Below are 26,594 nucleotides of genomic sequence, written 5' to 3'. Positions count from 1 at the left end.
CTTTCCTCTCATCATCTCAGGTGCCTGCGCTTGGCTTCAGATCTTTGCTGGCATGGTGAATTATTCAAAATGGAAAGTTCAAAGTTATCTGATTTCCTCTTGAACATACATTAGGAAGTAAGCTTTCTTCTGCAGAGGAATTTCTGCCATTGCAGAGGGGACTGTCTAAGGGCCTGTACATTAGGAGCTAGGTGATAGATTTAATACCTGCAAAGTGCAGATACAAAGGCATTGCATTAAGCTGAATTTCATCTACACACTGTGCTAATAACTTGCTATTTCTTAAACTTACTGTGAAACGTGACTATGACATTCCTGGGCAATTTCTTCAGTTTTTCCTTTGGTGTATATTTACAAGGTTCCACTGGAGAATGATTTGAGTAACTTTTTATATAGGTGTCTCTTATCTTTAAAAATAAAATTCCATGACTTCCAAGAATGTTTTTCTAAGGCTAAAGAGCATACATTCCATAAAGTTTGTTAGTTAGTTCCAGATGCTCTAGCTTATGCCTCCTCTTTTCTAACAAATGTTTTCCCTTTACTCTCAGTAGTAAAAGGAATGTTTCTCTCTTTTCATCCATTCTCTTTGGCTAAGAAGCAAGAAGGAAACTTATCATTAGCATATGGTGGAAAAAAATTGCTGCATGCATCCCTCAGGCACTGCTTATTAAAAGAATAGCAGAAATGGCTCAAGTATGGGTAATGTAATGGGTATGTAACTCACTGTTCCCTGGATATGTACTTTTCCCTTTCAGTACAAAATTTAGAAACATTTGCCTTGTTTAGCGGATGAAGAAAATAAGTCTTGAAACAGAGGGACATTCCTGCAGCTTTGGGTGCAAGAAATTAAATGTTACTTGTTAGCCAGTGACAGGAAATATGCATCCCACAGCCATCACCACAGAAGAAAGAAGGGTTGTTACAAGCATTCACATCCCTGATGAAAGCTAAATACAAATTAGAGCTGATATATATATCTTATATTAGGCATCACAGTCAGAACAGTTTGAATCGCTGTGCTCCAGAATATTTTGGACTGACTAAAATTAAATACAAGTTTTTCAGTTAAAACCATTTATTGTAACCAATTAATGCCTGATACACAGCCAGTGAATGCTTGTAAAAATATTTCACCAGGAAAAAAACAGCACTGTATCCATGTCTCAGAAAGGACAGCTTACAGAGTTGGTGGTTGTTTGGTGGGCTTCTTTTGTTTTGTTTCAGGATTCCTTCATTTATTATGAATAACCTTGGAGTCCAAGATCATAACTGGAGTATTTTCTAAGGATCCTTGAGCCTCCTGTACAAACAAATCAGGGATTTGGATCCTGTTCCTGTGTTCCAGGTGTAGTTTGGACCAGCCACTTTGGGGCTGATCTTTTAAAGACACCATTTAGCTCTGTGATGCCCCTTGGAATGTCTCAGAGCAAACATCTAAGTAATAAGCCACTTAAAGTTAATGAACTTCTGTGAAAAAATGACATTTTACAACTCCTTATCACCTTAAGCCACCAGGTAAAAGACTTGCAGTTCTATGTTACTCATGAGTGCATTTATCCTGGCTTAAAATGAGACTTGTGTGTGTGTGGACATTGCTTTATTAGAACAATCCAAGATCTCTCCTAAAGCAGTCTCCAGGTGTTGGTCTTCATTGGCCCACAAGTCCCATTCGTTCAAAGCTAGTTCTTCATCTGAATTTTCCTGCTAAGGGAATCTTTGAAGCCTATGACTGCAAACAATATATGAGGGAATAGGAAACTTCCATGTCTTGAAGCATCTCCATCCAAAGTGATATGTTCTATCCCATCTGTTCACTGAGGAGACTTAGCTAAAACCATGTCATCTCTCCAAGTTCTTATCTTAGCCTCTCTCTGTATGTTCCCATGTACTCCCGCTTTCAATAGAATAAAAATCCGCAGTTTAAAAAAGTCCATTGCTTATGTAAAAACCTTTTACTTCTTCCCTCATGCAAAAGGCAATTTGTGAGCACTGATTTAGGAAGGCTGAAGAGGCAATTAATGTTAATGGGGGCTTGGGTGCCACATGCTGAAGAGCAAGAACAGTCCCTTAAACAATCCTGTCTTGTTGGTGGAATTGTGTATCTGTTACTGAGAGGTTCTTTGAAGTTGTAGCAGTGAGAAGAACTCTTCAAAATAGAAATCGTTTGATCAGAAATGTAATAATTGCATGTGTTGGCATTTGGGTCCTAACTGATTAGTCCTGTCTAACTTGATTTCTTATGTGCTTTGTGTTCAATTTTAGGCACCAAAGGAAGAAACAAAGGGGAATTTACAAATCTTCAAGGTGTAGCTGCATCTACAAATGGAAAAATATTAATAGCAGACAGTAACAACCAGTGTGTGCAGGTATGAGAATATGCCACTTTCAGTGTTTTTCTCCTTGCCCCCCACACCTCTCCCTTTTTTGAAGTCTCGGAAAGACACGTTTTGTACAATACAGGCAGATAAAGAAAATACAAGGGAGGCTTAATTTATCATCTATTAACTTTCCATCTTCTTGACCTGCAGCTATCTTTTTCAGATATACTATATCTAATATATAATCAGTTTATTTCCCTCCCTTATGATGTTTGGCAATGAATGAAAAAATAAGTTGTGCAATAATCTGGAAAAATGACTTTATATTAATATAATTTTACATTGTAAATTTTTATCACTCATGCTTTCAAATGTAAATCTAGAGCAAGGTGCCACAAATAAAATTTTTTGGGAAGTACAAATAAAAAAAAAGTAGATGTCATTTCCAAGTGGCTTTTAGTCTATTTAACTGACTTTCTGATATCATAATAAAATCTTTTCTGTTGTAGCACCTTGACATCCATAATTTCTTGGCTTCTGTAACCTGTGTGAAAACCAAGCTGCATTTTTTCTGTTGTTTGCCATATATCCTTTTTACCATTAACAATTTGCCATCACTCTCCATTGCCATGTGGTAGAAATGAACACAGCAGCAGTGGAGTGTCACTTGTTCTTGTATGGGAGAACCAGCAAGGCACATGTCGTGAGAACTCATTTCCAGGCCTTTTCAAAGAGACAGAATCCAATATTCATCAGCACCCTCATGCTTTGTAATTTGCAGCCTTCTCAGAGGAACTTCAGTGTCTGATTACCAGGCTTGGGGACAGAACCAGTGGACATATTCCTATGTTTTCTACAGACTTAGTGTTTGACTGCGGCCGTGCCTCAGTTTCCTAATTTCTAGTAAGGAAATAATACCATTCCTTCCCCCCTGAGAGAGATATTGTGAAGCTAATTCATTAATGTTTGTGAAGTACTTTGAGATCACTGAAAAAACAGTATAATAAGATTATTTTTTTTTCTTCTGAAATTAAGTCTTCTTAAGTTAGTTCCATCGCTTTCAAATATGGACTGTGTAAAAGTGACTCATGTTCCTAGCTCTCTTCCTGACTACAGTGTTGGTTAGTGAGTTGCTAAAATCTAAGCTCCAAGAAATAGGTGATGGCAATATGTGGACATTATTTTAAATTTCCTGTTTTCTATTACAGATATTTTCCAATGATGGTCAATTTAAAAGCCGTTTTGGCATACGAGGAAGGTCTCCTGGCCAGCTGCAGCGGCCAACAGGAGTGGCTGTGCATCCCAGTGGTGACATCATTATTGCAGACTATGATAACAAATGGGTTAGCATATTCTCATCAGATGGAAAATTTAAGGTACGAGTTACTATGTGAATTCTCCTGAGCTTTCTCTGTCTTACAAAGGAATGCAAAGTAACATTGTTTTTCAAGAAACTGCATAGTTTGGCTGTAGCTTAGTCTAAATTCCATTGTTGTGATGTGGAAGCCCCTGACCTGGACACATGGTATAATTAATAGGAGGAGATCACAGCAGTAATGCTAATGTTACACCAAGCAGAGACAACATGTTCCATACTGGGTGCTTAGATGCCTTTCTGTAACTTATGGTCGAGGATAGCAAGTGCCAGCAAGGCTAGTTGGACTAGCTCAACAACCTTCACATCATTAGTACCCTGATTGTACAGAAGGGTGTGTGCAGATATATGTATGCACACAGACAAACACAAAATCTTACAAGGAGTACATGAAGCTCTTCAGTGACATATGGAGAAGAAAAAGAAGGTTGCTGACTGATGATGACCTCCTCTTTTATTCCATACTTCTCAATTACAATTACAGTGTATGATTTATGTATGGTCCTGTTGGTAATAAAAGCAAGGACGGGTAACCCAGGGTGTTTTTCAGTGCTACAGCATAGACAGGAGTGTTCTAGCTGGTGTGTTGTACACTGAAAAAACTGAATGAATAGTATTATTACTGTAGGTTTGAGAAATCAGAAATTCTAAGGAAAGTAGCCTCATATTTTCATAGCAACTCTAATCCCTTTAATGGGAATAAAATAAGACACCAGCTACTACACTACACTGATTTCCAGCCTGCAACATTTATTTTTCTTAGGTTCAGGTGCAGTTCTAGAGAGAATTAAAGATTTCCTCCATTTGTTGCTGTTCCCTGAATGCTTGATACCAAGTCTAGTGATGGAGAGAGAGCCACCTCTGGCAGAAGCAAGAAGTATTCACTGGTCATGGGGATAATGGACCTGCAAGGAAATTTCTACCATAGTTAGTTCTGGAGTCCTGCATTGGACAGATACAGCCTGTTTAGCTAATTTTTTGACAGCCTAGAGACCAAAAAAGCTCAGGTTCTGAGCTGCTCATGTGCGCAGCAAGAAATGGCCCTTCTCTAAACAGTCTTTGTAAATTGATAAATGCAAATAGGTAATTGTGCTTGCATAGTCCTTAGTGACCTCCATCTGAGAAACCAGTGTGTACACTTCTAGAAGTATCCAGATCATGTATAGACTCCAAGCTAAAATAAAACAATACTGAAATGTAATGCAAGTGGTAAAGAAAATTACAAATTACTTGCATTTGCAGAGAGAATGTGATTTTACTTGTCAAGTAATTTTAAAAGCGTACAGCTACATAGGAAAACCTTAGTTTTGGCTGGGGTCCTTAAAAGAAATAAAAACACCAAAACAAACCCAAAGAAATATGTGATTTAGTTAAGAATCCAAATATTCTGATTATACTAGGTGTGTTTTAAATAATTATTAACATCTTTAATGTGAACTGGACTCAGAGCATGGAGGGCTTGTTTTCCTGCCTCCTTAATATATGCTGTAAATCCAACATTTTGAATGGTGCCAGCTCTGGAGGAAAAAGCTCTGGAGAAGCCAGGACCCTATGTGTAATATACTACCAGCAGGGAGACAGGTATTGGAAAAAATAATTATTAATGTAGGTCCTCTCATGTAAAGCCTAGATTTGTTGTCAGTCAGTGTTTTTGTTGGATTGCAAAAAAAATGCAAAAGCTGTGTGATGTTAGCAGTATTTGTGTGGTTATTACAAATTAATGCATCAGACTTCATAGCTCTTGGAACTAGACTGATTAAATGAGAGATGAAACATCAATGGTATAAAATACTATTTTTAGAGTGGATGCAATAAGCCACATTTGTGAAAGGAAAAATAAATGTTTATAGAAGTATTTTTTTTTATGCAGAGAGTAGGCCTAAGCAGCGAAGTGCAGGTGCTGGGTGGAGGGCAGGTGGCAGAGCAAGTGCATGGGGAGGGCAGGAGCAAGGCAGTGGGAACACTGGGATGGAGACACAGATGGGCACAGGGCCACACTGAGGGGCTGTAATGGCAGTAGGGACTCCTGTCTTGGTGCAGCATTGGTTCAGGGGATCTTGTACTGCACAGTGTAGCTGGAGAACTGAGCTGGGGAGGAAGGATGCAGGTAAGGTGAGCACAGGGCCTGGGGGAACTGCAGAGGAGCTCTTAAGAGGAAGACACTGTACTCAGCACACAGGGTTGGGAGGTCAGTCCACTGAGAGTGAGGCTGCGATATGGGGAGAGTCTATGCCATGAAGGGATGGGGCTTGTATTGGGCATCATGGTGTAGGAACGGGACTCGATGATCCTTGTGGGTCCCTTCCAACTCAGGATATTAACCTGAGATGGGGTTAAATAAAATATATTGGAAGCACAGAACATAGTTGTAACAGATCTAGCCTGTGGGAATCTGGGGAAAGCCTTGTAATTTCTTGTGTGTTGGCAGTGGTAATTCTTACAGGGGCCTTGTCAGATTAAATAGGCAGTATTTGCTGAAATAACAGAGAGAGAAAGGGGCATTTTCCTTCAAAGGACTGTGCCTGCAAGTCATTGTGTACGACCTCTGGTGCAGATGGCCTGCTAATTGTTAACTCAGCAATATCAGGAGGCTGTTTTGAGCTTAATCTAACTATTTTTGATGTTGTCCCCTTCCTTCTGTATTTACTTACACTCGCTCTCCCTTAGTGGAATTTTAATAGTCATGTGAGCCATAAGGCAAATTTCCCTGGAGCCAGGCCCAGGCATGTCCCTGTTTACAGCACTGGACTGACATCCTTGGCAACTTCCACTGCCAGGCAGAAAAGTGTCACCTTCCTCAGTTCTGGCAGCAAAAAAGACAGAGTTCTGTTTTCTCAAGGCTGTAAAACTTACATAAATGCAGAGTGGGCAAACTCTAATCTAAGGCTGCACCAAAACATGAGCTTCTTCACATGAAGGGCTGTACTGTCCTGGGTATGACAAAGACTCAGATTGGGTCTTAGGATCTGGGGCTTCTGTTTCTGACTGTGCCACAGTTACTAGGGTTACTAGAGATCTTCCATTTCACTTCCCAGTGCTTTATTTTCATCATCTGTAAAAGGCAGATAACATTGCTGCTTCCTCTGTCAAGTGCTCTGAAATTGCTAAGGAAACTGTTGCAGCAGATACTGCACTAGGCTAGAGAGAGAGGGCATGCTGAAGCAGCTGTACCAGCTCCTCACCAGGTGGTGTTCAAACCTAGTGAAGGAACTGGACAACAGAGCCAAAAGAATGAATCCTGTTCCTCTGAGAAGAGGATTGTTTTCTTTCTAGTCTTGAAGAGCTATATATATATTTAAGATGACAAGCTTGTTATCAACCAAACAGGGCTCTGCAAGTCAAGATCAAGTTTAGATAAGTGCAAAAAGATTAAAAGAAACATTTTATATGTCAGACTCCTTCCTTGTCTCACTAGCAGAATTATGGAAAGAGCTGTCTGAAGCTGGTTGCATGTTCCGATGGGAATAGGTAGTGTGGTTAAACAGTCACAGTTGAATTTTGACAGTCCCATGAATGATAAATCCACTTATTGTGTGATATTGCAAAGTGTGACAAAGCTGCATCTCCTTATTAGAGAAGTTCTCAAACAGGAAAAGATGGTTTGTTGAATGTTTTTAATTAATCCCTGACAATCTTGAACCTTTCAGACAGCAGCAAGATCAGTAAAGTTAAATTTAGCCCTAACATGCTTACTTCTACAGTGGAAAAGTCTTCATAAATTTTTAGGTAGGCTTGCTGATTTTTTTTCCCCCTCTAGAAATATCTGAGAGTAGAATATTTTCCAACCTGGTAGGGTAACTTATAAACATGTGCTTGAAAACCAGTCTAAATTCCTAAGAGCCTATAAAATAAGGGACATAACGTCCCTGACTGAATTCAATAAAACACATTATTTGTATTAAGGGTTTACATGATTCATTATACTATATTTATTTCTAATGGAAAAAAAGCCTGAAAATACTTCCATTCATACGCTTAATGGGAGTGACTGGGTTTCATAATGTTCTGTTCTAAATAATCAAACCTATAATTCTAAGAAACTTTCTGAAATAAAAATATACAAAGAATATGTTCAGCCAGATCCAGTAAGTGTCATCAGCATATTTTGATCTAAACTGGGAACAGATTTTTACTAAAAAGCATTGCAAACTCTAGCTGGGCACACTTTATTGCTGCTTGCAAATTATATTTTAAACCTGGCCCAAGAGTAGTGATTTTTATTACTCTTCTCAGCACTGAGTGCCCATTAATGTAGTATGTGATTTATTTGTTATATTTTTCCATATGTGTTTATATGGGCAGGAAGACACTGTACTCAAGAGTCTGAGTCATTTTCCATAGGAATCCTGGAAAGATGGTAAGGAGGTGGTGCAATGCTCAAGCAGACAACTGCATGGACATCCCAAAGCAAGAGGGGAATATGATTTAATCACCCCAAAGGGAAATACATCTACAGATTTGCATTTGATTTATGGCTTTGCTGCTTTGTTGTTATGCAAGCAGAATACATTTTGTAGATCTGCTGATATCTTTCCCCTGGTGAACACAAAATTATTTTTAATAGTTTTTCCTGGGGATATTTTAGCATGATTCAATTAGGTAGATTTTGCCTAAATATTTTGCAGTTTGTTACAGCATATGTACATGAACATAAAACTGACACAGGATCACTGCATGTTGGCTAAGCATAGTCTTGAAGCTGCAAGATTTACCCCCTGGAATTTTCTTTACTGGAGACTGAAAAAGGTTGTGTAGTGGCTTAGTAGCAGCCATTCTCAGGGAACCCAGGTGCCTTTATTTTAGGATCATTCTTATTGTTTACCTGCAACCCCACCTATGAGAATATACTGTGAAATAGGAGTATGGGACTTACTAAGGCTAGGAGAGCTCCTTCTGTTTGCTTTGCAAACATCAGGGACATGAGAAAAATGAGTTAGGCAATGGACTTTCTCAATGCCTTGTAATCCATCCCACTGCTACTCACCAATTGCAGAAAGGAGGGGACAGGGGCAGAGAAGTCAGAAGTAGATGTGGTAGTTGTGAACACAGTTTAATGGTAAATATGACAGTGTTAGGTTAATGCTTGGACTCAGTCCTAGAGGTATTTTCCAACCAAAATGATTCTTTGACTCCCAGCATTGCTTGCTCTTGGGGGGTGGAACTGTCTCACTTCACAAAGGCAGTGAGGTGAAGGGTGGCCTTGTTTCCTAAATAAGATTAATATCTTAGCGTATATTTCATTTAAATTCCTATGCAAACAGAAAAGTATGTTCTTCACCAAGATATGAACCTCAATTTGTAGGATGTGTCTGTCACAAATTACTACAGGATCTGAAAGTTCTGGAATCTGTAATTTCAACACAGCCTCTCTGGTGGATTGTCTGTCCAGTACAGACTTTTGAAACCAGCCTGAGTGAGTGCTTTCAAATCTGTCCATCAGTTTAAAAAAAAAGTCTATAAGCAGGATGCAAGTTGCTCCACTCCAATGCAATTGGGTATTGACAACCTTTTTTTAACTGAGAGGTCAAATCTTAACTGATTTTATGTAGATTAAAACAGTTTCTAGAATCCTGGCCTAAAAAAGAGCTGAATGGTGAAAAATGCAGAATGGATTGTGAGGTGATCCTAGAGTCTTCTTGGGTACATGCCCAGGTAGCTTATGGATTCTTTGAAGGCTTGGTCTCAATTTCTGCTTGCTCTGTTGCTTAGATCCTCTTTTAAGAATCCCTTATTTTCAAATTTCCTAAAGCATGCTTCTAGCATTTTGGGATTTGACAGCTCTCTGGCCTTTCCAAATAATTTACTGTTATGAGATCCATCTCATCTCCACTGAACAACATTTTTCCAGTGAGATATTGTATACAATTCCCCTCCTGTTGCTGATTATGTCAGCAGATGGTTTAGGTAGTCACAAGGCCTATTTAAAATGATGGAAATAATTTTATTTACCTAAGACAGGAACAAGCTTTGATTTGTTTAGTGTTTCAAAGATTGCTTCATTTGCTGTTTGGCAACGTGATCCTCTCCCCTTTGCAGTTTTCAGCTGCCCCTTCATGTGTCTAAGCAGAAAGTGAAGCAATCTCATGTGTAATCTAGTGGAAGGCAGAGAGGTTAGCCTGAGCTTTATCTCTGCTCAAATTCTTTCTGAGAGCACTCAGAAGGTGCTGGTGTCTTACTAACCCAAGAAAGGCAACAGAGGACATCACAGCCTACATCCCATCCAGCCCTGATGCTCCAACAACTCTGACTTCTTTGATGCAGGCAGTGATAAAGATGTCTCCCTGTCCATCAAGGTAGTTGTTGGACTCAGGAACAGCATGCAGTAGGAGACAAAAGTCCTTTCTGCTTGTCTGCCTGTCCTGCTGGTACCCTAATGCTGGATATACAGGCATTTCTGACAGGTTTGTCAAGTCACACAAATCTGATGACTGTATTTCTTATGATTTGTATATTTGGACTCAGTTGCTGAGGTTGCAGATTTTTCAGTCTAGAAAAGACATACAGAAAGCAGACTTTATTTTGAGCTGGAGAAAAAAATTATGAAGTACATGGTAAGAGCTGACAAAAAATATTGCTTCCAACTTTTGATGAAAAAATGCCTCTCCATTCGTCTCTGTGCCTGTAATGCAGTTTTTAAACTGTACTAACTAATTTCTATCATGCCAACATATTTTCCTGTTTCGTGTTTTCCCTTTTAGGCCAAAATTGGGTCTGGAAAGCTCATGGGACCTAAAGGTGTTTCTGTGGATCGTAACGGACACATCATTGTAGTGGACAATAAAGCATGCTGTGTCTTCATCTTCCAGCCAAATGGGAAAATAGTCACCAGGTTCGGAAGTCGAGGAAATGGTGACAAGCAGTTTGCAGGTACACTTGATGGTAATATGTAAATCCCCTTTTCTTGCCGCTTCTGCTCACATTTGCATGATGTTTGAGCATGTTGAAGATGCTGTAATCTACTCCTTTATCCTCCAGGGGAGAGGTTCTGCTAGACATACAGCTCCTATTTGCTTGATTGGTCAAGCAGACTCCAACATCTGTTCTGCAAATGCAGCTGTAACCAGATTGTTTCATCTACCTCCCTATGCCTGGAAACATTTCAGATCAGTGACCCAAGAAAGACTGATCCTAACGAGCATCTTATAAGTGCTTTGTAATTGCCACACTAAGCTGTTCACCACAATCAACTCGGATGCTGTGCTTTGTGTTTCTTTCCAGTCACCAAACACACAAAACCCAATGCCCTAAATGGTATCTCTTAGAAAATGAGTGTAATGGGGTAGTGTTAAGATTGAGATTAGGAAGGCAGAGTTACGGAACAGCCAGTGTAATTTTGGGGAAATTGCCATTTATACTCAACTGACTGCTTGCACATGCTGTCTTTCAAGTAGAACATGCATTTCAGTTTAAAAAACAGAACAACCCCACTGATACATTTTAAGTGAATAGCTGTTCTTTCAAAATTTGAAATAAAGATGCAAAATTAGGTACGCAGGTCATTTTACAGGTGTTGGGTCATTTTTAGTATGTAGTTTTGTTGGGCTGATATTTTGACTGCTTCACAGTGAAACAGAGGAATAGTATCAATATGTTTTTATCCTGAGATCTCTTGCAATGTGTTATGGCATAATATATATAATTTGAGAGCTTGAGCTCTAACACAGCTAAATTTTTTGGGTATCTCAATTTCTTTTCATTTGAAAATTTGCATAAACACCTCCTGAAAATAAGTAGGCAAATACTTCCTAACAGTGCATTTGAGAAATATATCACTTGTTCTTGCTGATAAGCTACAGAAGACAGGTAAATTGTCAATACTTGAATGTTTTCAATGCAAAAATTTTCACTTTTTTATAGTTTACCCTTATATACTGTGAAAACTGAAACTGAGTTCTGTTCTGCTAATAACTCAAAATAACATCAAGTGTTTTAATTTGAGTACTTGCCTGTTTTCAAGTGACCATTTGTTTTTTACTCAAATTTGCACACATATTTCAATACACAATGTAAAGCAAAAAATGCCCTTTTCTTTCCTGACAGTGGTCTTCTAAGTAATTTTATTTATCCTAAAACTTGTTAGTCAAATGCTTGTAAGATGCGAGTACATAGTGCATAAAATATTTCAATTAAGAATTTACAGGAACATTTTTGGTAACAATTTTCAGTGTATACACAACCTTATGCTTAAGGACTTCATGTTTTGTCTTGTTAATAAGCCATAAATTTCTGCATAGTCATATGTATACAAGAGAGGGAGAAATCAACAATGCTTATTGGTAGCAATAGCTGACAACTGGTTGAAAAAGAAATTATTTGTGTTTACAAAAAGCATTCTGAGCTTTAAAAAAAACATGAAGTAAAATTACTCTTAATTTGAAATTGGTATTCCCACTTGAGGAACTACTATTGCTCAGAAGCCAAACATAATATGCTGGCAGGCTGAATTTTTTTTTTTTTAAATTTAACCATACTTTTTATTTTAATGGTATTACTACTTTTTTTCTTTTTTTTCTGCATTGCAGGTCCTCATTTTGCAGCTGTAAACAGCAACAATGAAATTATCATTACAGATTTTCATAACCATTCCGTCAAGGTACTGTCAACTTGGAAAGTTGCCACTTTAATTTTATTATGATGCTTTCTTGGGGAAAACAATGTATTGTTAAAACCAAAGTGATCACAGTCCATATAAGGAGTGTGATATAGCTCTGCTATAGGGACAGCACTTTCAGAGAACTTTGCATGCAGTGCATTGCTTAGTGAAGATATAGTCCATTGCCTTTGGTGTCACTATATAAATGTCTCTAATTCACTGGCTTAAACATAAATAAATAATTTTAACTTATTTTTAGTAGCCCTCTACCAAACCTCTTATTGACCCTGTGTACTGTCTTCCTTTAAAAGTCTGGCTTTTGAATTTCCCAGTAAAAGCTTTCCACATTTCTAGTTGTAAAATTTTAACACAGTAAAGATACATAACAGTCTTTAAATTACATACGTATAAGCTTTAAGAGTACTGGACCCATTTTACAACTTCATTCTCTTAAAACCCATGTAATTATTGGTTTTCATTCAGTGCCTCCTGCACTGGGCAGAACTGGCCACTTGTCCTTACACTCATGGGAAGTCCTGACTCTAAGCCTGGTAAAAGTCATGGTATTATAGGAAATTTGTCCCAGTAATAAACCAAACCAAGGAAACATGCTGAGATGTGTTGGCAAATGTCTGTGAAGGAGATATAGGCCACTTCAGAAATGCCTCACCTGTGTGTGTGTGTGTGTGTGTGTGTGTGTTCTCAGGCATTTCCTTTCCTACACCTCCTGTGTGGGCTCTTGTGCCCTCCCTCTACAGGAGAGAGCAGCAGGAGGACAGAGGCAGGATGCTGTTCTACCTGGGCTCTCAGGACATGTATGTCAGTCCCACACACCTACAAAATAATATCCCTGGAATTTCACCTAATGCCTATTTTGACTGAACAGACAGATGAACCATCAGTCTAGTTCTTCACTGTTTCTAATTGGAAAAATAAATTTTTTATATTCACTCGAAAAAGGAAGTTGCTGCCTTTAGCATAGACACCTTTGTGTCCTGAGCTGAATCTCCTAGGTCTGGAATAGCAACCTTACTTGTGTATCCTTTTGGAATTGGTGAGGAAGTAGCAGCTTGTGGTTTGGATTACAAGACACAAACCAAGACTCTGCTGCAGGAGCCCTAAAGCAGCAGGAGGCCTATGACTCCATAAATTACCTCTTACAAGCAAGGTTTGCCTGGTAACAAGAATGCCTGGAGAGGCTTAACAGCAAGGGGCAAACTGAAATGAAAAAAAGCAAGTGAAGAAATATAAAAAGTGTGGTGTCCTAGAGGATTTGTAATTATTAAATTTCTAATGAGAACAGCGTGTCCCATCTGTCTCTGGTGTGACTCAATGGGATACAAATGTTACTTGTTACAATTTGGTAATAACCGGAAAAGATTCTTATTTCTGTAGTGTTCTCTAAATTGGTACATATAACTGTTGACACTCTGGAGACTTTATAATCTGAGAGCAGAGAGTACATCTTCTTTTAAATAATAAATTCGTTTATAAATAACTAAATAAATTTATTTCACTCTTATGAGTCCCAAAGCTGCTTCCTGCCACCAGTGTCCTGAATTAAGCAAGCTTACTCAGCAACATTTTTCTCCCGCCCCCATTAACCTTCAAGGATGTTCCTTCCCTCAGGCATCCTGTGCAATGTAGGCTTCTCTCTCATTTGGTCACTTCAGCCCAGGGAGAAAGCAATATATTTTTGTCTATTTTTTTCATTAATTGGCTTTTTTTTATTGTTATTTTCTTTAATCATCTGAGGCACTAACTTGGTACTTCATTAATTTCCTTCCCCAAATGTTTTTTCTCTGTTCACTGTGGGTGTTCGAGAACATAATAATTCCCTGACATCTTCCAACTTATCAGCACTTCAGTGTGCACTTGGCACTTGTCAGGTCTTTGCATTTTCTTGTGCAAGCCACAGTCGATCTCTAAGAACACTCTTGGACCTTGTGCTGCAGTTGGATCCAAGATAGGCAAAAATGTTTTAGAGATGGCTGTGTACTATGTAAATGACAAATTTTGTATCTTGTTAGGTCCTATTGGTGCATTCAGGTCACTGACAGAACAGTCATTGATCAGCTCCATCTTTCTGCTGTCCAAACCTGTTACCATCACAGAGAATTCAGCTGCTGAACTGTATACATATAGCAGCATGCCATGATTTGCAATGTGTGTTAGATTATGGAAGCAGAGAAGAGAGCATCTGTTCCATTGTGTTTCAGCTCCAAAGAAACAAAGAACCCAGTGCTGCATCTGCATTCAGCTCTTTTCATTTCAAGATACATTAGCTGCAGAAGAATTCTGGGCCTCTTTGCGTCCATATCTGAGATAAATCAGATCTTAAGTGAGAAGGGAAATGCTATATGGTGTAATGGAGTGAAGGGGGAGATGGGGACCTTTTCTCCCATCTTGTGTGTGTTGGGGTTGTGTGCGCCTAGGTGCGAATTCTTTAATTCCTCGTTTAATTAGCAGGTGAACTGCTAGCACTAGATTACTAATACTTGATTCCATGCCATATTTAGGTTGTTGTGTTAACCCATACAGGTCTTTAACCAGGAGGGAGAGTTCATGCTGAAGTTTGGATCAAATGGAGAAGGAAATGGGCAATTTAATGCACCAACCGGAGTAGCAGTAGATTCTAATGGAAATATTATTGTAGCAGATTGGGGAAACAGCCGAATACAGGTAAAAATTTCTGTATTTCAAAGGTGCTTGATTAAAAAAAAATAATGGGTTGCTAACTCTGGCCTTCAGACTGCCCAAGAAACACCATCAACATTAGAAGTGATGTGGTTTCTCACACCATCCTTTATATGCCTCATTGTCCACTTGCAGACCTGGTGGTGGTAGATTGTCAGCTTTTCAGTGTGGCTGCTGGCAGCTCTGATGGCCACTATGACCAAGGATTCTGGGACCAAGTAATTCTCCAAAAGCTACTTGATGACTTAAGAGACTTCCAAGCATTGCTGAGATTATAGTAATTTATAATCACCATAACAGATGATCAGAGACATAGTGGAAAATATGAAAATGCAAATGACCTGAGATTAATGCAGCAGATTTTTATCCTCTTTTTTAAATGTTGATAAATTATTCTGCTTTCAAGTTATGAGAGTTGTACTCTTTTTATCTTTTAAGTGCTAATAATCACACGGTCTTCTTGTTTGCCAAATAATACCTAATAAATAAGTGTATGCATTATTTCCACTGAATATAAAACTGAGGGAGCTGCTTATGAGTTGTTCTCAGGAAGCACTGTCAACAGGGTAAGCAAATTCCTGGTTTTCTCTGTGTGGGAACCTAAGAATCAGGCTAGCCACAACAGTGATATTTGTTAGGAAAACAAGGTGTTGGTTGAATTCACAATTAAGTTTGAATTATTATAGTTGGTTATTTTTAGAACAAGAACAGCCGAGGTTCTTATTTTTTATTATTATTATTTCATTGTGTGTTAATTCTTGCCAAAGATCCTAGCGGCTATAATTATTTTTTTTTAATAAGAACATACATTTTTATATAGTCTTGCATATTATGAGATAACAGAACATATTTTACGCTTTTTTATTCAATAGTATGTCAACTGTTTCAGAAATTATAACAGACTGAGAGCAGACTTGCATCTGTTACTTTCCTTTTTTATTAATAACATTTATTCTGTGCTTTCTCACCCTCAAAGGTTTTTGATGGAAGCGGATCATTTTTATCCTACATTAACACCTCTGCTGACCCACTTTATGGTCCCCAAGGTCTGGCTCTTACTTCAGATGGCCATGTTGTAGTCGCAGACTCTGGAAATCACTGCTTCAAGGTCTATCGATATTTACAGTAGCAATGAGCTCTGGAGCTGGATAATCACCCACCCTTAAGAAAAGACTCGTCCTAGAGATTCAGGATATCTCCTACTTTGTGTTTATTTTTAATAACAAAGGCATCTCTTATGGACTTCTCATGGTAATTTCCAAACTTACCTTGTTTACATAGGACTTGCACCTCTTATGTTTCTCACTGAACTTTTTGTTGTAAGTGTTAATAAAAAAATCCTCTGTAGCTGAATTCATAAAGACAATGTGAAATTAAACACAAACTGCATCCTATGAAACTGGAATTAAATAATAAAGTAAAAATGAGAAAAGTCTGGGGAAAGTCCCCAAAGCTTTTTAATGACTGCGAAGGATAGCTCCTGCTCAGAGCTTCCAAATTTAAAGAAGTATCATTCTTACACATTATTTAACCCCGAGGGGATCCTGGGAATCTTCTATATCTCATTATCATGGTAGGTATTACACTTTTAACATTCTTCAGTCTTACTGTGTATAACAAGTAGATCATTTTAGTATAAGGTTAAGTCTCACAAAATCAGTCTAGCTCTAACTGTCAGACCTAACACAGCTCAGTGTTTAGCACTATGAGAATCAATGCAAATTCCCTACTCATGTGGAATTAATGAAGGATTGTTTCATGTGGCTGTTTTTCACTCTTCCTCTTGCTCAGTGTGCAGGAAGGACTTTGCAGAGACCTGACATTTCTAAAGCTCTGGAAAAACTTAATTGTAGTGATACATTAGTGGGAGCAGAATTTCTGTATAACCACAGACCTTCTGACACCAAACTAGTTCATTAGGATCAGGGTTATTACAATGTCAAGTCAATTAACCTCATGTGTGCCACTCTTTCGTACGTGTTCATTGCCATGTTTCCTTACGGCAACTCATTGTATTAACCTCTAAAATAAAATGCAGCTTCACACAGGACAGAAAGCCAGAGAAGTACCCTGTGGAGGACCTACATTATACAACCAAAGGAACTGTGGTAAACGGAGGTTGTATAAGAAAGCCAAAGCTAGTTCTTTTTATGTGAGAAAAAATACGTTACAAATAAAAATTAATTTGAACCACTTCCTGAAGTCCTTCATCAAAGGGAATTTTGTTAGAGAACAAAACAAGGACTGTGAGATTTGTTCCAATTTGTTTGTATGTATGTATGTATGACTGATTGACATAAAAATGAAAAAAAAAAAGTAAATGTGGGTTATTTCAGCAAACTGGAACATATGTATGATATTTGACAATGGCAGTACTCCGAAAAATGACCTTTCTTCCTCTGCCAGATCTCACTACTGTGTTCTTTGTTGAAGTATTAATTTAACTGGAAATGCTTACAGGCATGGTTCTGTTTTTAATGTTTGGTTTGTTGGGGGGTTTTTAAGTATGAACTTGTCTTTCTAAAGTCGCATTGGCTTTGTTCTTATTTCAATATCCAGTGGTCAAAGGTTGAATTGCTACTGTAGCCTGATATAGATAGAGTGGTGCTCCCTTCTAAGTGTTGTTTGAGGAGCTGTGAGCTTGCTGCCAATGCCTACAACAGCCTGGGAATTACTACCTTTCTTTTTGCATTTTTAGAGCCTTGAAACAAAAGGGCATTGGGTCAGAAACAAGGGAGTGTTTTAAGCATGTTTGCAAAATGGAAAGAAATCTTTGGTAAATTTTTTTGTTATAAGTATTTGTCTTATTTCTAAAACATAAGGTGATTGTTCTGATGAATTTGAGAAAAACTAATGGTTTTTTTCTAAAGTTGCATTTGACTTGTAAAAATGCAGACCCCAAGGTTCTTAAATGGGGGTTTTGTCTGGTTTTTAATTACTGTTTCCTGAAGATATTTCCTCTTCTTTCCTTTGTTTGTTATTTGCACATAAACCAATTTAAAATTTTTTGTGCAAATATAAGTTTCCTTAGTTCATTGGAATAAGTATTTTGTGCATGAAGCTTAAGGACTGTATAATGAAGCTAAGAAACTGATGGTAACATTTATTAATATTAAAACTCAAGTTTTATTACTAAGAGAACAAAATATCCTCTGCTTGAACTGAGTTTGTCCTAAAATTCTGAACATGGTATCTCAGTCATTACAAATAAACTGTCCTATCAAAATTTAACAAAGCTGTAGATGAAATTTTCATTCTAAGTGTCCTTATAACATTTTCTGACATTGGAAGACCCTTAAATGGCACATCAATGAAGAAAAGACATTTGAACTGTATTTAGTAATAAAGAGAAGAGGTTGCACAGATTGAGATAAAATTTTTTTAAAATGTGCTGTAGCTGTCAGTTATCATATTTAGTTCCAAATATGGATTTTTAGAATACAATTTTACTAAGCTTGCATATTTACCCCTCAGAAAACATTGCCAAATCTCTGTTGTCAGGTACTTTGAGAAGCATGAAAATTGGATCCTAACCCATACATCAGAAAAGATATTTAAGACTGTACTATTTCACGTATACACTTTTCTTTAAAAGTTTTTCAGTCCTTTGGTCGAGCATTGTTTACCAGAATTTTAGATAACCCTTGTGAACTCAGTGCATACTGATTAAATAAGTGAATTCTGCACATAACCCCCCTTACAACCCAGCTGAAAGCTATTAGGAGTTTTGTGGATTTTTTCTGAAAATTGAGTAGTCTTTTGGATTTTCAGACATTATCAGCAGAGCAGCACCTAAAGAATGTCATGAATTTGAAGTTATTTCTGATAGCAAATGCTGTCAGCATTTGAAGTTATTTCTGATAGCCAATGCTCAACTTCAAATTTAGTGGCATAGGGCATTCCCTTCCAAGGGACCTTATCTGACCTTATCTGCCAGGCACTGGGAAACTGAGAAACACATTGATTTTATGGTGCTTCTGAAGCCATCTTTGCTAAAACGCTTGGCTTACAAACCTTACAAAGAGCAACCAAAGCAGAAATTCTGCACTTAAAAGCTGGCAGACTTTTTTTCTCATCCAATTAAGGGAATGTCAGAATTGCACTATGTGATTTGCTGAGTTGTTAGCATTTATTAAAGGCTTTATAGGCACGCTGCTGCCGGATTTCAGGTATAACCAAATGTCCCCTTAACTTCCCTGGAATGCTAATTGACTAGCAGCACAGCATGAATGGTGAAAGTATTTGCTTCATTTAACTAATCTTCAACTCAAAAGTAATCTCAAAAGGCTATTAGATCTTGTGTCATATGGAGCATTTTAGGACAAACTAGCCAACTGTATTTTCATTGTTCAGTGAATAGAATAAAAAGATGATCTGTTCAGAAAAATCCAATATAAACAATAGGAGAGTTTTACATAGGTTAAACCAGCACCAATGTATTGAAAAAGAAAAGGAAAATGGTTTAGGCAAGCAATTGCCTCATGAAGATGGAGTGCTATTTACTAGTAAATGTTCATTTGTTCTGTAAAAGCTTTTGATTTTATGTCAGTATTTTTAATAAATAAGGATTTAGTGTTGCCATAATGAAAACTGTTAAGTGCCCAATATGTTGTGTTTATTATAAAGAAATGACTTTCAGTTGTGGGAGACAGCTTTTTATGAAATCATGATGTAAAGTCAAACTTTATTTCAGGAATTCAAGCAGTGATTATCTGACCTGTTTGTGGAAAGTGTGCAAAATACCTTTTGTACTATGGAGTGGAAAGGTTCCTAATAGGTCATTTTAATTCTGACAAATGTACAGCACTTCAGTCAATGTTTGTGAGCAACACAGCCTTAACCCTGACACTTTTTCTTTGGCTTTATGACATGGGAATGTTCCCTAAGTTACATAGTGTATGGCAGCAGCCTCTGATAGAAATCTCTACCAGTTGATATGCTGCAACTTTCCAGTTCTAGGAGTGTTTCCAGTTCTTTTTTTCATGTTTTTTCAAAGTTTTTGTACATTCCATCTTTGTAAGTCAGTATATGTTTTGTGTATATGTAAACCTTGCACTCTCTTGACGCTCATAATGAAATATTCTTCTCACTTGTTTTTTTGTTGTCAATGATGATGTTTTTGTTTGGTTTTTTTTTAATCCCTATGAAGCGAAATACAGACTTTTTCTCCTTAAGGTCAAGGATGAAAGATGCACATCAAAGTGTTTGTATGTGCGTGTGTGCGCGTGTGTGTGTGTAGTTTTAGCTTCCTGTGTGCCATGGTATTCATAATGCTTTAGCTGACAAAAAAAAACTTACTCTGTCTTGGAAATGTAGGAAAACCAGAGTCAAATGTGTACCTTTACCACGCACAAAAATTTCAAATAATAAAAATAAAGCTTGTTTCCTCTGTTATTTGCATGCTTGAAGATTTATTTTTCATATGTCTTATACTTGTACCTTAAAAGTAACCCCATAATGCAGGAAGACAGGTAATTTTTTCCAGTTTTCTTCCCGGACACCACAGGTCACAAGCCAAAGAAACAGCGTTTTTTTATGGGTGTTAAATTTTTATGTTAACACAGAGCAAAGAGGAACTTGAGCTGTTCTTGGGAAGAAGGTGCAGAGTTGAAGCTTCCTTGTTTCTCTCTTCTTCAGTCCAGGAACCAAAATTAAGATTTTAATTGGTGGTGGTAAGATTAAGAGCTGTAAGCTTCTCTGCTTGCATCACAGGTACACAGTACCTTTTAGCTGAGGTGTGATATAACCTTTCAACAGTCTGTTGCAGAAAACCAAATTAAATTATTGTGGAGAATAGAAAATTTGCCTTAGGAGTTCAGTCTAACTCTGTTTCTGTAAGAACAAATTTCCAGTTTGTATTAACTTCAATTTCACATAGTTCCTATGTCTTCTTAGTCACTGAATCATTTGAGAACTCAGTGTCACTGGGAACTTGCTCACGAAGTAAGACAGAATCTTCAGATGCATCATTTGGCTTGGATGCAACCTCAATGGAGGGGACTAGCAGGGTCAATGAGTGTTTGCTCAGTGGCAGGACAGTCAGACATGAGACAGCTGATCTCTCCCCGAAACCCTCTAGAGGAATACGTGTTTTATTCTTTCTTGCAAGTCATAGGGAGTGTCAGTAGCCATGTTCTGAGGCCTCATTTTTCTCCTAAGGACAAACCCAGTACAATGTAATGGATCAGTTTTGGTTTTCTGTCAGTCTCCTGATGAATACACACTCAGCAAATAGACTCTTGGTGCTGAATGTACTTGTCTATCTGCCCTGAAATTCAGATAATTACAAAAAGCTTTATTTGTCTGCCAGCTAAAAGAATATCTTGAAGCAGAGCAGTGTTGGATTGACATTCAGAGTTGCAGAGCACTTGTTCCTTCCCGTGTAAAAAAAGATCACGAAGACTAGAAGCAATAACACAGGATAGCCGGAAACCACTGGGCTTAGTAGGTGAGATGCTTGTTACATTCCAAATCTTGTCTTATTGATAGGCTAGAAATGTTTCCTGTTCCCTGGGTTACTAGGGCAGAGGCTCTTCACCACTGAGCAAAATCAGACAGGCCAAACACTAATACTGGGGAACACTTTTGTTTACCAGGAAATATCTGCAGTAAATGGCCAACTTCCTCTTTGACCCTCTTGTGGTACTTATCAAAATACATAAATGAGGCGTAGAATCTTTAGCATTTCTGTAAATATGACTAGAGAACCCAGTCTCACCAATGAGAAACAATGTCAGGGAGAATAGCGCCAAAGGAGCAGGTACTTTGGGCAGCCACCCTTAACAGGCTTTCTCTCTTTAGAGTGGTAGCCCTTAACATGCCACTGCATGTTCAAAAATGTTTCCTTGTTCCTTAGGCTGATTTTCTCTCTCACATCCAGCTGTGCTGCTCTGCAGTTAACTCTCTCCACAGTTTTACTGACAGTTCATGAGAATGCTCTCTAATTTGGATCAGACTGAACTATCTCAGTGGAGTGGAACAGTCAATGCCATTTCTGTGGACAGATGTTCTCCCTAGGCAGGCCCTAGCTGTCCTGGTGCAGGAGATACCCAGCACTTGCTGCTCATTGCTACATGCAGTTGAGGGCTGCTGCCCTCAGATTTGTTGTGAGCTAGGCATATGAATGCCTTGTTCCTTCAGAGAAATGCCTTGTGACCAAAATCCTAGTGTTTGTGCTATTCACCTCGAGGATAACTGTGATGCTCACTTCAGCAGCTCTGCCTAGCAAAGCTGTGGAAGCAGTAAGTTTTGGAGGAGGGCCAGCTAGCATTTCTCACCAAGGGTTTTTCCCTCAAGGGTTAAATGTAGGGAGAACACCTGCTTACAGTCCAAAAGCTCATTCAAGGATGGAATGAGGCAGTAGATGCTACAGACTGGCCTATATGGGATACTCATGGATCATATTGCTCCTTGATGTGTGGCCACGGCCCATGACAGACTGCTTGGATCCCAGAGAAGTTGGTATCACCCGCCATGGTGAGCAACTCCTCATCCTCCATGCTTAAGTTCATACAGGTGCTGTGGGAGGCAGCCACAGGACTCAAAAGGCTTGATCTTACTCTTCTAGAGAGAAAATGATCTGCTATTGGAAAGGAATGAGAAGGAGGTGTCTTTACAAACAAACTGTGGGCCTGATGGTAGATAAGGCCAGATACAGTGAGGTGAAAGAAGCAATGGGGGAAACCATAAATTCCATAGGAATTCCACTAATTGACACAGACTGTTATTCACTCAAGGCTCTGCTAAATGTCTGGATTTAGAGAAAAAGAACAGAGACACAAAGAAAAAGAAAAAAGGGGGTTTTATACATTAGAAAGGGTTTTAGGTATTAGGTGTTTCAGGGAGTCTGTACCTCTCAAGTACCTCAGCCAGTGGGGAAGGAAAGAGGGAAACGCAGCTGGGAAATCAGAATAAAAAGGAGGCTGTGTCCCCTTGAAAGACCCCATGGGAAATGCCCCATGGCCTCTCCCTTTGTTTGAATAAGTTGCAGGACTCCTCTGTCTCCTTTTTGGACATAAACCTCTGATGTTTGTGGATTAATTTGATTTGAGCTCTTCCCTTATGAAAAAAATAGCTCTTTTAATTAAGACTGTGCTATGGCACATATGTATGAAAAGAACAAAATTAAACTAGGACAATTTTCATTCTCTACTGGCTCAGCTTTCTGCCGTTGTCGCTTTCTTGTCCTTTCAAATTTCTGATTGCAATTCAGCTACAGTCAATTGTAAGAGCAAAATTAAGGAGAGTACAAATTTCATCTCATCCAAGCATAATTACACTGACAAAGCACTGTATTTTCTCTAACTCAGGAACAGTGGAAAACTATTTTGATCAGTACTTAAAGATTTCAGTCAGACTCCTAGAATAGAAAATGTAGCCCAAATTGTTAAAGCTTAAGAAAATCACAGAAAAATGAGAACAATATTCTAATGGAAATACACAGTTATGAGTCTCCATTACACTGTATTTCCATCCATTGTCTTGTTTTTAGAATCATAGCATAAGACTAGCAGTTTTGTGAAATACCACGTTTAGACATTCTGAAGCCCATTAAAAATACCAGGCCTTTATGTATTTTAGGAGTCATTCATTCCACTTCTTGCAGTAATGGAAAACCACCTCTCAAATGACAAAGCGTGACATACACCCTTTTGTTTGGGACCTCTTTCACCCCATGGTCTTTCAACCAATTAGTTTTGATCAGGTGCTGCAAAATGTGGGAGGTGTTAGGGAGTGTCTATTACAGAGCAAATTAAACCCAGTGATGTAGCCATGGAGAGGAAAACTAATGTCTTTACAAACAATTTGCTGGGTGAAGGTATGGGTGTTAATATATTTGAAATGGGTCTTAATGTCTGTACTAACTTTGGGCAGTGGGTTTGCTGCAGAGCCCAGACAGCTCAGCTCCCGAAACAAACAAGGGTCTGCACAAGCTGGAGTTGCTTTGGGGTAAAATAGTAGGTACAAGGGGGGGGATATGTGGTAGGCAGTTTGGGAAGTCTGTACCTTCCGAGTACCTCAGCCAATGGAGAAAGGAAGGGGCAACATGAGGCCAGGAGTTTATGATAAAAGGAGGCTGTGCCCTCTGAAATCTCCAGAGAGAAAACACTGCGGGCGCGTTCCCCAGTGGACTTTTCCTTTATTTAAAGTTGCAGGACTGCTCTGTCTCCTTTTTGGACATAAACCTCTGGCTTTTGTGGATTTTCCTGACACTGTGAAAGGGCTTCAGGGCTGCCAGGGCACTTGGGGCAGCTGACCCTGGCTATCCCCATGATGCCTTGAGAGGCTATCCTAGAACAGAGGCTAGACAGTGTTAAAGGAATAAAGTAGGTATTTATTAAAAGGTCTTCAAAGGATACACCTTGGGCAGTACAAGAGCCTGGCTGTGGCTCCACCCAAGATGGATGCCCAGTCATGAGTTTTCACACTTTTATAACTTTTGGTCCATTTATATATTGGGATTAATTGACCAGTTACAGCTTCAGGTTATGAAGTACCATCCTCCCAGATTGCTCTCCTCAATTTGCTGTTGATTTATACATTTTGGGACTGAAGGTGCAACAGTGTCCTTGGTTCTCAGGCTGGAAAAGGATTGTTTTGTCTTACTAAACTGTGAAGTGAACTTGCTAACACTTTAAATGAAGCTCAGAGTTATATAGGAATGCAGTACAGAATCTGGAAAATATGAAAGCTAAAACTTAAGGCATCAGCAAGGGGCCATGGGCAGAAAACCCCTGCTGTGCCACTTGCCCCACCATCACTCAAGAGCATGTTTTGGAGGTGGATGGGCTCTCTGGGTTGCTGTGATCACATTCAACCTCTGAAATAAGGAATGCATTCCAGCTGTGGTTCCAGGTGTGTGCTCCAGCTGTATGCTGGCTCTGTCTGGGAGTGACACCTGGGTGTTTGCTGGCAGTTTTCTTTCATAAGTAATAGGCAGATGGGAGCACTGCTGCCTCCTAAGAACTGAACAGAAGACATGAGATACTTGCCCCAAGCCCACATCAAGAGTGAATGCCCCCTGAAACCCTTCCTTGCTTTCCTCTTCCTCTACTGCAGGCAGCATATTCAGCTCTGACACCCACCCTGCCACTCATACGTGTCACTCGGAGAAAACCCACGCAGCAATGAGGACTTTGCAAATGTTGCAGCAACCATTTGCTTGGCAGCAGTAGAAAAACAGCAGAGCTCGGTTTTGTTTCAGGCTGTGAAGGAGCATGAAGGGACCCAGACCCTTGGACTGCAGTGGTGAGGATGACAGGTGGAAAAGAATTGTCACAGCGAGTGTGGGGACATTGTCACTTTAAGGACTGGCCAAAATAAATGGAAGGCAGAGAGATAGAATATGAGCCCTCAACAGCAGATGAGGGGGTGTACCAACAGATTTCATCCTGAGTTAGCAAGTTGGAAATATGAGGCACATGAAAAAGAACAAAAAGCTTTGTATTAAAAATGTCTTTTCTAATTTGCATTTCATTTTTAGTAATACACTGGTGTGCACAAGAAGAAATGGGATCATGGGCTACATGGACAAGAACTTCAAGTTTCAGGGAAGGGGTCACCTTGCAAAAGGCATCAAAAATATTCACAGGAACTGCCTAAACATCTCAGCTTGCACATTTTCATTTGCTTGAGTTTAAACTCTTGATTTAGTATGGCACATATGAAGCCACTGCTGTTGCTAAGCGATTTCTCAGAACTTGCTGCAGCTGAAGGAAAGTGATGTACAACACAAATAATAATTAAAACAAGCCGCCGGTAATTAAAGTTGCGAGAACAGTCATCGCAATGAACAACTGCTTCAAGCAACACCAGCTGTGGCCAGGCCCTTCCCTTCCACGGGCAGCGAGGGCTTTATTATTTATTATTTTTCCACGGCCCGTGGCTCCCGCGACAGGCGGGTAGCACAATACACGTGGCGTTAGATCACGGCTAACACGATCTTGCTGTGCGCTCCGTTTTATTCTACGGCACCAGCCGGCAGGCAACAAACAAAAACAAAAACAAAAACAAAAACAAAACCACAAAAACCGAACAAACGAAAACCCAAAACAAACCAAACGAACAAATAAAAAAACCCCAAACAAAACAAACCAAAAAATCACGCGCACGCTGGCCACGCGTAAGCGCCGCCGCCGCCGCCGTGAGGGCGGCGAGGGCCGGGCCGGGCGGGGCGGTCAGCAGGCGGCGCTGCGCACGCGGCCTCCCCCCGCCTTCCCGCCCGCCCGGCTCTTCCCGCCCGGTGGCACCGGAATCAAACCGCGCCGGCCGCCCGCGACATGGTAAGCGGGGCCGCCGCCCTCCGCCTCAGCCCGCTTTCCTTCCCGGGAGCCAGCAAAGGCTGCGGGGGGAGCCGCGACCGCAGGGATGGCGGTGACGGCCGCCCGCGCCTCGCTGTCCCTCCGCCTCGGTGGCTCTGAGGGGAGCGGGGCTCCCGCTCCGGGCAGGCCCCGCGGTGCCGGTTGTGGCGGTGCAGCGGCAGCGCGGTGTGGGCCGTGCCTTTGGGTTGTTAAAGAGCGATGCAAACGAGCCGGCACCCGGAGGAGTGGCCTCCTCCAGGCTCGAGGTGCCCGCAGGTTCCCCCCGGACGCGGGAGCCCAGGAGTGGCCAG

At 39.6% G+C, this 26,594-nt stretch overlaps 2 protein-coding genes across 15 annotated transcripts in view; both read left to right on the top strand.

The window, feature by feature from the left end:
- The window catches only part of TRIM2 (tripartite motif containing 2), a 96,601-nt gene extending 76,226 nt beyond the window's left edge, over positions 1–20,375 (top strand). For 13 of the 14 annotated variants that reach the window (XM_021530188.3, XM_021530176.3, XM_021530175.3 and 10 more), the window contains 6 exons: positions 2,263–2,366; positions 3,527–3,694; positions 10,392–10,572; positions 12,216–12,286; positions 14,828–14,968; positions 15,960–20,375. In XM_021530188.3, the coding sequence (XP_021385863.1) occupies positions 2,263–2,366; positions 3,527–3,694; positions 10,392–10,572; positions 12,216–12,286; positions 14,828–14,968; positions 15,960–16,112 (818 nt within the window). In that variant the 3' untranslated portion in view covers positions 16,113–20,375. The remainder of the gene's footprint in view (positions 1–2,262; positions 2,367–3,526; positions 3,695–10,391; positions 10,573–12,215; positions 12,287–14,827; positions 14,969–15,959) is intronic. The other variant, XM_021530189.3, reaches the window with a different exon arrangement.
- Positions 20,376–26,238: 5,863 nt separating this feature from the next.
- MND1 (meiotic nuclear divisions 1) overlaps positions 26,239–26,594 on the top strand; it is a 41,250-nt gene continuing 40,894 nt past the window's right edge. Inside the window, exon 1 of the mRNA XM_021530216.2 lies at positions 26,239–26,265. Within this exon, the coding sequence (XP_021385891.2) occupies positions 26,263–26,265 (3 nt within the window). The 5' untranslated portion in view covers positions 26,239–26,262. The remainder of the gene's footprint in view (positions 26,266–26,594) is intronic.

The sequence above is a fragment of the Lonchura striata genome, chromosome 4 (genome assembly GCF_046129695.1).
Source record: "Lonchura striata isolate bLonStr1 chromosome 4, bLonStr1.mat, whole genome shotgun sequence".
Taxonomy (NCBI): Eukaryota; Metazoa; Chordata; class Aves; order Passeriformes; family Estrildidae; genus Lonchura; species Lonchura striata.
This window is presented reverse-complemented; position numbering and strand designations above follow the sequence as displayed.